The 12,235-nt window shown below is 34.6% G+C and overlaps 1 protein-coding gene across 10 annotated transcripts in view; it reads right to left on the minus strand.

Moving 5' to 3' along the window:
• sorbs2a (sorbin and SH3 domain containing 2a) overlaps window positions 1-12,235 on the minus strand; it is a 173,453-nt gene that overhangs the window by 75,343 nt on the left and 85,875 nt on the right. For 8 of the 10 annotated variants that reach the window (XR_009821849.1, XM_062026649.1, XM_062026648.1 and 5 more), the window contains 2 exons: window positions 6,418-6,473; window positions 4,129-4,218 (listed from right to left, as the gene is read on the minus strand). Coding sequence is in view for 9 of the 10 variants with exons in the window: in XM_062026649.1 (XP_061882633.1) it covers window positions 4,129-4,218; window positions 6,418-6,427 (100 nt within the window). In the remaining variant the exon portion in view is untranslated. The remainder of the gene's footprint in view (window positions 1-4,128; window positions 4,219-6,417; window positions 6,474-12,235) is intronic. The other 2 variants (XM_062026653.1, XM_062026654.1) reach the window with 1 other exon arrangement.

The following is a 12,235-nucleotide window of genomic DNA, read 5'->3' on the forward strand; positions in this document are numbered from 1 at the left end:
GGTATTAAATGCTATATAATTTTTTTTTACCACTACTGCACAATACCTAAACTAATGTCTATTAGTAAAGCATCGGTTTCTCAGTTGTAATACACTTTTCCGCCACCTGCGGCAGTAATGACAAACATACAAACAAACACAAAAAGTCTGGAGCTAAAGTCATAGAGAATTATTATTATTATTAAGCGCAAAAATGATGACTAAAGTGGTGAAGCTGTATTTTTATTTGCAGTTTGATTTTATTGACAGTTTATGTCAGCAACATATTCAGTATTAATTGTCATTTTTATTTATCTCCTTCATTGATGTGCATTTTTGATCAATAGACATTTAAACTTTAACAACAAAAAACATATTTACACACCCATGCCTGTGAAGGAACAGGATGAAGAAAATCTTATATTACCTGCCCCCTTCAACATAATAAGTAGTAAATGGATAGCCCAGATTTACAAGCATACAAACCAAACAAATACATCCAAATATAATGAAAACAAACAAAAAACCCCAAAAAAACCCAACAAGTGCAAAACTTCATGAAGTACAAACCGAACAAAAAAAATAATATACACCTCACGGGATGATACAAAATAAATACAAAACCAGACAAAAACTAAGTAAAATAATAAATATAAAGCAACATGTAGTCACTTATGGCTGTGCATATGATCTTATTGTTCTGTCTTTATATACGTTTTTCAATTGGAATATATTTCTGCAATATTTTATCTCATTGTAAAGAGAATTCCATAGTTTAACCCCCACACACATGTGTTTTAAAGTTGTCCTTGAATACTGATTCTATGCTCTTCATTCTCAGAAGTGATGATTTAGTTTATGCATTTTAGCACAACATAGTTGGATGTAAATGTATTTTTCGTCAATTATTTATGCAGTGAATTTGGTTAGCACTTACTTTTCTAATCAGCCTGACCAAAGCCTAAGGTTTGCGTTAAATAAATATTACTATTTGTGATTAACACATGGGTAGGTTATAAACTCTTAAGTACCGGTAGGTTAAATATATTTATTAAACATGATTAAACTGAACTAAACAAAGCAAACACTATTATTGGCTCATATTTGAAAATCATTTTGGTTTTGCCCTCGAAACCTTCCTGTATCCAGAGAATTACTCCTTGAATTGAAGACAATAACAAAAACGCCCCCCAAAAAAGTGCAATAATAAGAACAAAACAAAGAAACATATCAATCTAATCACTTTAGTATTGTTTATATACTCATACAATATTAATACTCCTCATATGCACCTGGTCCACAAGAGAATTAGAAGACGTAGAAGGAGGAATTAGCGACTCCGTTGCTTTATTTAACCAGTATTCAGATTTACTTCAAAAGAGCGACAATGATTTTTCTGGGCTTATTGGACACTTTTTGGAAACATTAAAGCACATATTGCTTTTTTTTTTGCGAGCAGCTGGTCATGAAGTGGGCACCATCCCTCCCCCATCTAAAAGCACTCCTACTTGTGACGTAAAATAAAAATCACAAAAAGAAGCGACAGAAGAAAGTTAATTCAATGTTCTAAAAATATCTGTTTTGCTTTTCCTGTTTTTTCAGTCACTTTTTTTGCACATGCGTCACGGCCAATTATGCAAATTAGAAATATAGATCGAGATATACTGTATCTATGAGATGTATTGTATATGATTGACACATATGGCTTGGTCACAAAGCTAATATGTGAATATGTTATTAAACTAGCTTAGCATATTGTATTTTCTTCCATCCATCCATCCATCCATTTTCTACCGCTTGTCCCTTTCTTATGCATCTTTAATATAGAAAATATATCAAAGTGGTCCCCGACATTGTTTAATTTTTACATATGTGGCCCTGGCTGGAAAAAATGTGGACACCCTTGATATTAAGTGAAAAAAACAACCCACTAAACTTTAATCCTCATTGAATGTTTTGCAAAAAGCTCTGAAAATATTGCTGGAATTCCAAACCGTATAGCCTTGGTTTTAAGAGGATTCACTGTGTTGGGGAAAATGAATGCCGACTGCAAAATGGCACCATCACAAATTCCACAGAGCTTAAGTGACCCCGAACAAATAAGTGTGCCCAAACAGCTTTTGTTGCAAAATGAGACATTTTTAATGACTAAATCCTATTTTTCATTGCAGATTGTTGTTTAGTCCCACAGGACTCAGACTTCATAATACACAGTGGTACCTTGGTTTTTGTTAGCGAGCCGTTCCCAAAAACAAGAATTGTGCTAAGACTTTTTCTGACTAGAGGTCATTTAAATCAAGACACCCAAAAAATATTATCATAGAACACATCTTACAGAGAATAATTTTAGTTTTACATGTAAAAAAAACAATGTGAAGTAGAAACAAATGTAAATGGCTTTGATTGATTGATTGATTGATTGAGACTCGTATTAGTAGATTGCACAGTACAGTACATATTCCGTACAATTGACCACTAAATGGTAACACCCAAATAAGTTTTTCAACTTGTTTAAGTCGGGTTGGGTTGGGTTGCTATCAGCACTTCAGTCATCAACAGTTATATCATCTGAGAAATGGACATTGTAACAGTGTAGGTCTCACTTCGTAGGACATGTACAGCGAGCGGTGAACATAGTCACCTCAGAAAGCATACGCTTGTCGGCTTTATTATAAGAAAATGGAAGAGTTTGGGAACAACAGCAAATCAGCCACCAAGTGGTAGGCCACGTAAACTGACAGAGAGGGGTCAGTTTACATGTACACTATATATACACTTGTACACACATACTATATACACACTATATATACACATGCACACAGTAACTGTATACACACTATATATACACATGTACACGCACACTGTATACACACTATATATACACATGTACACGTAACCCCGCCCACTTTGCCTTGTTCCTCGTCTGAGCTGCTGTGACGCAGATAACCATAATAACTCGGTTAACACTTAAAATCGCTGATTTCAACCATTGAAATACTTTCTATAGTATTGGTCATTTAAAAATACCACTGCACATCATAATGGCAGCTACAGTTTTGATGTTAAAAGGTCTAAAAAAATGACGTAGAACGTCCGGGGGCCAGATTGTAAATATTAATGGGCCGCATGTGGCCCGCGGTCTCTATTTTGCCCAAGTCTGGCGTAGAGCCAGCAAACAAATCATCCTCACTGTAATTGAAAACATTTCATGAATGATTAGACAGCTAATCAAATTTCTAAATGTATATTAGCCTTGCTTAAAATGTTTTCTCATTTTAAATGTGCTCATCATGATGACCAACTAACAATTAGTGTACATATTATGAATACTGTGATGGGACGTTGATTTTCTATAGCCTGTTATCTGTCTAAAAACTGTGATGTAATGTAGTACTAGTAGTATGTCTACTGCCTACGTCACAGACACCAAGGGTTAAGGGGAGAGTTGGGATTCAGACAGAGTCACTAACACTTGGATTTTTTTTGTTTGGGCACTCGATTCCGTAGAATCAAATGCGGGAAAACGGATTCGTTTGTTACGAGCAATGATTGGCCGTACGATTACGAGAATCAGGGCAAACTTTAGGACACAACCTTCTCGACTTACCTGATTATTTGTATTTGTTTCAGTTGTGCAAGGTGGCTGTTGTCATTAATAACTAGGGAGCGATCACTTTAACAAAGACAACACGTGAACGTCAAGCACAACGTGGGCTTCGACTTTGTGGATTATTTCTAAGCTGAGGTCCAGCATCATGGTGCGGGGATGAATGCGTGCTGCCGGGCTCATCATTACTTAGTTGTTTTTTTAAGAACCAACTAAAAGGCTTTCTCCTCTGTAATGTTTCACTGATGCATGCTGGGATTTGGGAAGAAAAACAAGTATAAATCAGAGGAAACCACAAGGGGCAGTGGGAGAACATGTTGTATGACAGCTTTAACGAGCACTATCACATGATTGAAGAAGCAAAAGCATCCCCAAAGGTCGATGAAAGCAAGCAAAATAATCTTCCAGCAGTCAAAACATTGCATAAGCAAACACATTTAGCAGTGCTCAAGCCTTATTAGGATGCGTGAACTGGCCTTCAAAGTGGTTGTTTTTTCCCAAACAAGCGTGTGCTCATTGGCGTTGTTGTGCTGTGTTAGTACCTGAGGCTAGATTTGGTGAGCTCTGGACCCTCTTCCTGGGCGAGAGCGTGAGCGACAAGGCCACGCTTTTGCGAGCACATCCTCCGCTATCTGAGGAATGTCAGAGCCAGCCAGGTGATCACGTGCCCGTGCAGGTGCACATTCACATACACACACACACACACACACACACACACACACACACACACACACACACACACACACACACACACACACACACACACACACACACACACACACACACACACACACACACACACACACACACACACACACAAAGCACATGCAGAAGTGGCAAAAAAAAAAGGATGCTTTGAAGTATTTGGTACATGGACAACGTTTTGTACAAGGACCATTCCTGTCGTCCTTTCAATTAAAATAATTTTTATTGTTTTCTGCGGCTTGAACGAAGCATTGATTGACTACGTCCATTAAAAGGCACGTCTCATTTTTTATCTTAGCATTCCTGTTTCTAAAGTCCATTGAAAATATTTTACTATTAATAACTTGGATTTATATAAATCCTTTTACGAGACCGAAGGATGCTTAAAGTGCATAAATTATATTTATACAATACACATAATAGGACAAATTACTTTTGCACATGCTAATATTTATGATACATTGTATTTTGCAATACACAATGTAATTTATATATTCAATCATTATTATAATATTACATAAAAATATATTACTATGATTATTATTATTATATTATTAGTGTAGAGTTGGTGAAAGTTTAAATAAATGTAATATATCATGTAAATGAGAATTACTATATTTAGTAATTGTGATAATTTTATAGAATATAGTTTTGAGTAAAAAAAATAAAAAATCCTATTACTGTTATTATTTAAATAAGTATTATTCCTAGTATCATTACTCATACTATGTAGTGGGTCAAAGTTTTAATAAATTGTGTTATGTAATATAAATGATTACTACTATATTTTATATTTATTTTAATATTTAAAAAGTAATTATTTAAAATGTGTTTTGCAAATATTCCTATTATTCAAATCATGACTTTCAGTGTGTAAAGGAAGTGAAATTTAAATAAATTGTTGTATGTAATATACAGTAAAAAACATGACTATATTTTATATTTATTCTAATAGATTATATTTAATTATTTAAAAATATGTTAATAATATTACTAGTATTATTTAAATCATTATCAAAAGTAGGTGGAAGTTTAAATACATTGTTTTATGTAATACACAGTAACTAACCATAACTATATTGTCTATGTATTCTAATATATAAAATGTAAATATTATATATATATATATATATATATATATATATATATATATATATATATATATATATATATATACACAATTTAAATCATGACTATTCACAGTGTGTAAAGCAGGTAAAGTTTAAATAAATTGTATGATGTAATATACAGTAAATAAGCATGACTATATTTTATATTTATTCTAATATACAAAATGTAATTATTAAAAATATGTTAATAATATTACTATTATTATTCAAATAATAATTTAGTGTGTAAAGCAGGTGGAAGTTTAAATTAATTGTATTATGTAAGATACAGTAAACTACAATAACTATATTTTATATTTATTCTACTATATAAATTGTAAATATAAAAAAATATATATTAAAAATATTATTACTATTTAAATAATTATTTCCACTGTGTAGAGTGGGACAACATTTAAATAAATCAAATTACTTGATATAGATTATTATTTCTATATTTATTCTAATAAATAAAAAGCAATTATTAACCATGTAGATTGAAAATATTACCGTCATTGTTTAAATAATTACCATTCGCAGTGTGTAAAGTATATTACTTCATATACATGAACATTACTATTTTACATTACCATTATTATGCATACTAAACTTGCAATTTTGTTGTAGAAATAGATGCGTAGTTATTATTTCAGCAATTTCAAGAGGTTCTGACTGACTTTTGGATGATTTTTGTTTTTTTGCACTTTACATCACAATGCGTGCCAAGATGTAGCTCCGCAGACTGGGATGGACCTTTGAAAGTCTTTTTTTTTTTTGTATAAATAAAAGATAAATTGCTACTCATCTCCGGCTGGCAGACGTAAATACACACAACTCAGCTCGGGACGACTGCCAAGTGCAGCTTTGGAAGCGTATTCATGGAGGAGTACGTCTGTGAGCAACAGGTTCACAACATCCACAAGGAAGCCCTGAGGGCAGCATGGAGCTTTGCCAGGACGCCGGAACAGACATGATCGTTTCAGGGAATGCACTGGGAGATGAATTTCTGTGGCATACCTGTATTCATACTGAAGAGGACTTCTCAGAGATTTACAACTGGTCAACACACCTTCCTGCAAAACACAACAAAACACTATTAATGATTCATATCACATTAGCATGCATAACGAATGGACAGGTGCTAGCGTAAAGTTATGTTTTGGCACAGGGGTGTCCACATACTGAAAGTCAAAGTATGTGTGGGCCATCTTGATACTTTTAAAACAGCACAACATTTCATGTGTCACGGTTTACCTGACACATGAAATGTGACAAATATGACGGATGCACGATCCACTGTGGCTGCCACACGGCAGTAGCGTTGAATATCTTAAAATGTGTTTTGTGGCTATTCCAACTTTTGACCACGGCGCCAGTTCTATGTAGAGTCGCGCTTTCCATCATTTTCAGCAGACTGCATTGCTAAATGATTAACCCCCCGCCGGCCCCCATTTGAATTTCTTCCCTCCTGTATTCAAAGACCAAACTTAGTGTCACCTTTGTTTTGTAGGTGACAAAGTGGTTGGTTGGTTAGACCAGGGGTTTCCAAAGTGCGGACAATGGGCCATTTTCGGACCGCAGCTCGAGATTTGTCCGCAAAAACAATAAAAATATAAATATAAATAAATAAATATACAAAATTTAATAAAATGACAAAAAGCAAAAAATGTTGATACTAATAACTACTAATATTACAATTTCTCACTTCTAACACACAGTGGGCACTACGTTTTCATATATAATTCTGTTAGCAGCATTTTTTTCTTCCAAAATAAAAATAAAAAATCTAAATATTCCACACCTTTGAATGTTGTATTTTTCTCATTAAATCACATATTTTTTCCTACATTTTTATTGTTATGTTGCGGGCCAAGAAAACTGGAACTGCGCGCCAAAAATGGTCTCCAATCCAATCCAATCCAATCCACTTTATTTGTATAGCACATTTAAACAACAAAAATGTTTCCAAAGTGCTGCACAACAATATTAAAAACAATATTCAAATATTATCCTTAGCTCCACAAATTACTGAATAAAAACAAAAAAATAAATAAATATAAAAACAATACAATTTGTTTTTATTAACAACGATTTTAAATGGTAAAACCAATTAAAACAATAAATAGGTTTCTCATTGTCATCCCATTGGGTTGAGTTTTTTCTTGCCCTGATGTGGGATCTGAGCCGAGGATGTCGTTGTGGCTTGTGCAGCCCTTTGAGACACTCGTGATTTAGGGCTATATAAGTAAAAATTGATTGATTGATTGATTGATTGATGAAATGATGAGCCGGGCCAGATCTATGGTATAAGTTGCATTCACTTGATGTCATGTCCGGGTTGTTAACTATGCGAGGCTGGAAGTGGCGGTCTGTTGTCCTACAGTTCTGGGCGGCATTTTGCCTTTCCCGCAGAAAAATGCCTTACGCTTGCCTTCTTTTAGGCTGTTGGAACCGTTCAAATTGCAAAAAGGATCAAAGTTCCTTCAGAGTTCCTCGAGAGGTAATCAAGAAGGGTGAAATACTGAAACCAAATTTTACGAAAGAAGACAAAAAAGTAGCACACACTCCAATCCAAGGGAGCAGAGTGGAAGAACCCCCAAGTTTGCAGTCATTACTTTGTTAAGTTTGTTCGATATACTTTTAACGTTTAGTAATATCTTGATATTATTTGTATTTCTTCAAATACATTTTTGCTACGAGCGTTCAGTTAAGCACCAACTCTGCGAGTCTAAAGAAAATAAATCAAGTGCAAAACCTAAAAGTGTTAAGCTTTTACCAAAGGCAGCAATCATAAATGAATCTTTCAGCACATACACAATGTTGACATCTATAGTTATGTTTTGATAAAGACGGGATAAAACACGCTACTCGTAAACGGCGCGTGCAACAAAATAACAAACATGGCAGTAGACCCGAAGTTAAATTATGAAAGACAAGCCCGAGCAAAAACAATGTATGATTTATCCGGGAGAGTCTTGATACCAATGTCCTTGACCCAGCCACACAGAAAGAAGTTGTAGACCTCCATGCTTTTCCAAGTTTGCATCTGTTTTATCATGTAGAATGGTGTCTGGAGCAAAAGATAGTTCAACATGTCTTGGAACACAATCGACAGATAATCCCTGATATCGCTCGACAAATCTTTTTTATACAAAGTACAGGGTTAGATTCTAATACATAGTTTGCATGTTGTGTTTGCATCTGCTTTTAGTGGTAAGATCTAGGCCCCTTGTGTACTCAGATAGGTCGCACTCCGTTTGCTGCACAGTAGCCATCTTGGTTTGGTGGTCCACCACTTCATTAACTTCCGTCAAATGTCCGAATACAACCAATACAGTACGTGGAAAAATCAGGAAAATGTAATGAAAATGCTTTGGACCAAATAACACAAATACTGTTAACACTGTACCCATAATCAGAAGACAACGAATACTTGATGTAGTCGGGTAAATAATGAGGAAAAAGTTTGGTGCTGTGATTGTTTGTTTTTGCGTCTGTAGAGTCTAAAAAGACAGAAATATGTTCAGTTGAGACGAACCTAACCACGTCAGATGCAGCATAACAGCGGGTCAAAGGGGCAACGCTATAGAACGCTCTGTGCTATAACGCTCTTCTCCTGCTATAAGGAGAAGCGTAACGAGAAGGACGGCGCGTTCGGAATGGACACACCAGAAATGGAATACCAGAAAGCCCAGCGGAGTTCCACATACTGTATCTGTGATACTGTATATGTGTGTGTGTCATCATGGGCCCTGATGTATGTGACACACACTGTACGGTAAGAATGATGGGCTGCTACACATGGCCTAGTATGTAAATAACTGACATGTGTGACATCAATAACACATACCATACCAACAGAGACATACTACTGAATGGCTGACATGAACTTGCAGATGCCCTAAAACTAGGCCTGTTTAACGGAATTCAGGACCTTTCTTAGCTATTATTCCTAGATCCTCAAACTGACAGGAGCATAAATCTGTCAAATATCATCTTTTTGATCAGTTTTTTGTAAAGACTTGGAGCCAAAACAAGAGTCGATGGTTCTCTATATCAGTGGTCCCCAACCACCGGTCCGAGGACCGGTACCGGGCTGCAGAAAAACATAAAATAATTTATAAACGACTGCTTTTTCTCCGATTTAACTTTGGCCTGTCCCACTTGACACACCAATAAGCTTGTTTATAGATGTATAATACATTTCCTTATTGGGAGTTGCCATTTGTTATAACTTTGTGACATGATACAATGCACATTAATGAGCATTTAAAATATAAACGTGACAGATTGTAGCCAAAGGCTGATTTCCATCTGCATCTCAATGCAAAGAAACAAGTCCAGAGCTCCCACTAATTCAGCGTTATAGTGAGTTGTATTTTTTATACACTTATTTTTGCTGTATTTATTAAGTTAAAGTTAAAGTACCAATGATTGTCTGGCACAAGTGGAAAGCCGGTCCCTGAAAATAATGCCTACATAAAACCGGTCCGTGGTGCAAAAAAGGTTTGGGACCACTGCTCTATATGACCGAAAAGCTCTGTTGTTTTGAAGGACCAACTGCCATAGGCTCGTCAAAGATCCTCTATATCAGTGGTGATGTATTTGCTACCGGGCCGCACAGAAACAATATTTAATTTATAAACTACCGCATTTTCTTCGACTTAACTTTCACCTGTCCCACTAAACACACCAATAAGCTCGTTAATAGATCACTCGGCTTTTGAGAATCTACTGCAGGGGTCACCAACGCGGTGCCCGCGGGCACCAGGTAGCCCGTAAGGACCAGATGAGTAGCCCGCTGGCCTGTTCTAAAAAATAGCTCAAATAGCAGCACTTACCAGTGAGCTGCCTCTATTTTTTAAATTTTATTTATTTACTAGCAAGCTGGTCTCGCTTTGCTCGACGACATTTTTAATTCTAAGAGAGACAAAACTCAAATAGAATTTGAAAATCCAAGAAAATATTTTTAAGACTTGGTCTTCACTTGTTTAAATAAATGCATTAATTTTTTTACTTTGCTTCTTATAATTTTAGAGAAAAAATACAACCTTAAAAATGATTTTAGGATTTTTAAACACATATACCTTTTTACCTTTTAAATTCCTTCCTCTTCTTTTCTGACAATTTAAATCAATGTTCAAGTAAATTAATTGTTTTTATTGTAAAGAATAATAAACAAATTTTAATTTAATTTTTCATTTTAGCTTTTGTCTTTTCGACGAAGAATATTTGTGAAATATTTCTTCAAACTTATGATTAAAATTCAAAAAAAATATTCTGGCAAATCTAGAAAATCTGTAGAATCAAATTTAAATCTTATTTCAAAGTCTTTTGAATTTCTTTTAAAATTTTTGTTCTGGAAAATCTAGAAGAAATAATGATTTGTCTTTGTTAGAAAAATAGCTTGGTCCAATTTGTTGTATATTCTAACAAAGTGTAGATTGGATTTTAACCTATTTAAAACATGTCATCAAAATTGTAAAATTAATCTTAATCAGGAAAAATTACTAATGATGTTCCATAAATTCTTTTTTTAATTTTTTCAAAAAGATTCGAATTAGCTAGTTTTTCTCTTCTTTTTTTCGGTTGAATTTAGAATTTTAAAGAGTCGAAATTGAAGATAAACTATGTTTCAAAACTTAATTGTCATTTTTTTCGTGTTTTCTCCTCTTTTAAACCGTTCAATTAAGTGTAAATATCATTAATTATTAATAATAACATAGAGTTAAAGGTAAATTGAGCAAATTGGCTATTTCTGGCAATTTATTTAAGTGTGTATCAAACTGGTAGCCCTTCGCATGAATCAGTACCCAAGAAGTAGCTCTTGGTTTCAAAAAGGTTGGGGACCCCTGATCTACTGTAAACAAAAGAGCCTCAAAATAACAGAAGAAGTCTGCTGTCATTGATCCTAGTTTTGCTTTTCTGTTTTTAAAGACCTTCTGCAAAAACACTAAGCTAAAATTCTCCATACAACTGGAGCACTCTGCTGTTTTTAAAAACCTATTGCAAAAACATCAGTCAAAGCTCCTCTATACCCCCGAAAAGCTCTGTTGTTTTTAAGGACCAACTGCAATAGGCTAGTCAAAGATCCTCGATATGACAAAGACACTCTTGTTTTTGAGCATGTACTGTGGCGTTTTTGCAGTAAGTCTTTTAAAATACAGCAGTCAAAGACCCTCTACATGACAGGAGCGCTCTGCTGTTTTTAATGACCTACAGTAAAAACACCAGTCAAATATTGTACAAGAGGAACACTGTAGTTTTTTTTGAAGTATGTAGTTAAAAAGAGCAGTCAAAGATCCTCTATACCAGTGGTCCCCAACCTTTTTGTAGCTGCGGACCGGTAAACGCTTGAAAATTTGTCCCACGGACCAGGGGGGGGGTTTATATATATATATATATATATATATATATATATATATATATATATATATATATATATATATATATTCATAAAGAAATACAATCATGTGTGCTTACGGACTGTATCCCTGCATACTGTATTGATCTATATTGATATATAATCTATATATTGTGTTTTTTTTATGTTGATTTAATAAAAAAAATAAACATTAAAAATAATGTTGTTTTTAAAAATAATTTTTATTTATTTCTTGTGCGGCCCGGTACCAATCGGTCCGCGGACCAGTACCGGTGGTTGGGGACCACTGCTCTGTACAACATCTATACCCCCGAAAAGCTCTGTTGTTTTTAAGGACCAACTGCAATAGGCTAGTCAAAGATCCTCTATATGACGAAGACATTCTTGTTTTTGAGAATCTACTGTAGTGTTTTTGCAGTATGTCTTTTAAAATACAGCAGTCAAATACCC

This window comes from Entelurus aequoreus, linkage group LG18 (assembly GCF_033978785.1).
Source record: "Entelurus aequoreus isolate RoL-2023_Sb linkage group LG18, RoL_Eaeq_v1.1, whole genome shotgun sequence".
NCBI classification, from domain to species: domain Eukaryota; kingdom Metazoa; phylum Chordata; class Actinopteri; order Syngnathiformes; family Syngnathidae; genus Entelurus; species Entelurus aequoreus.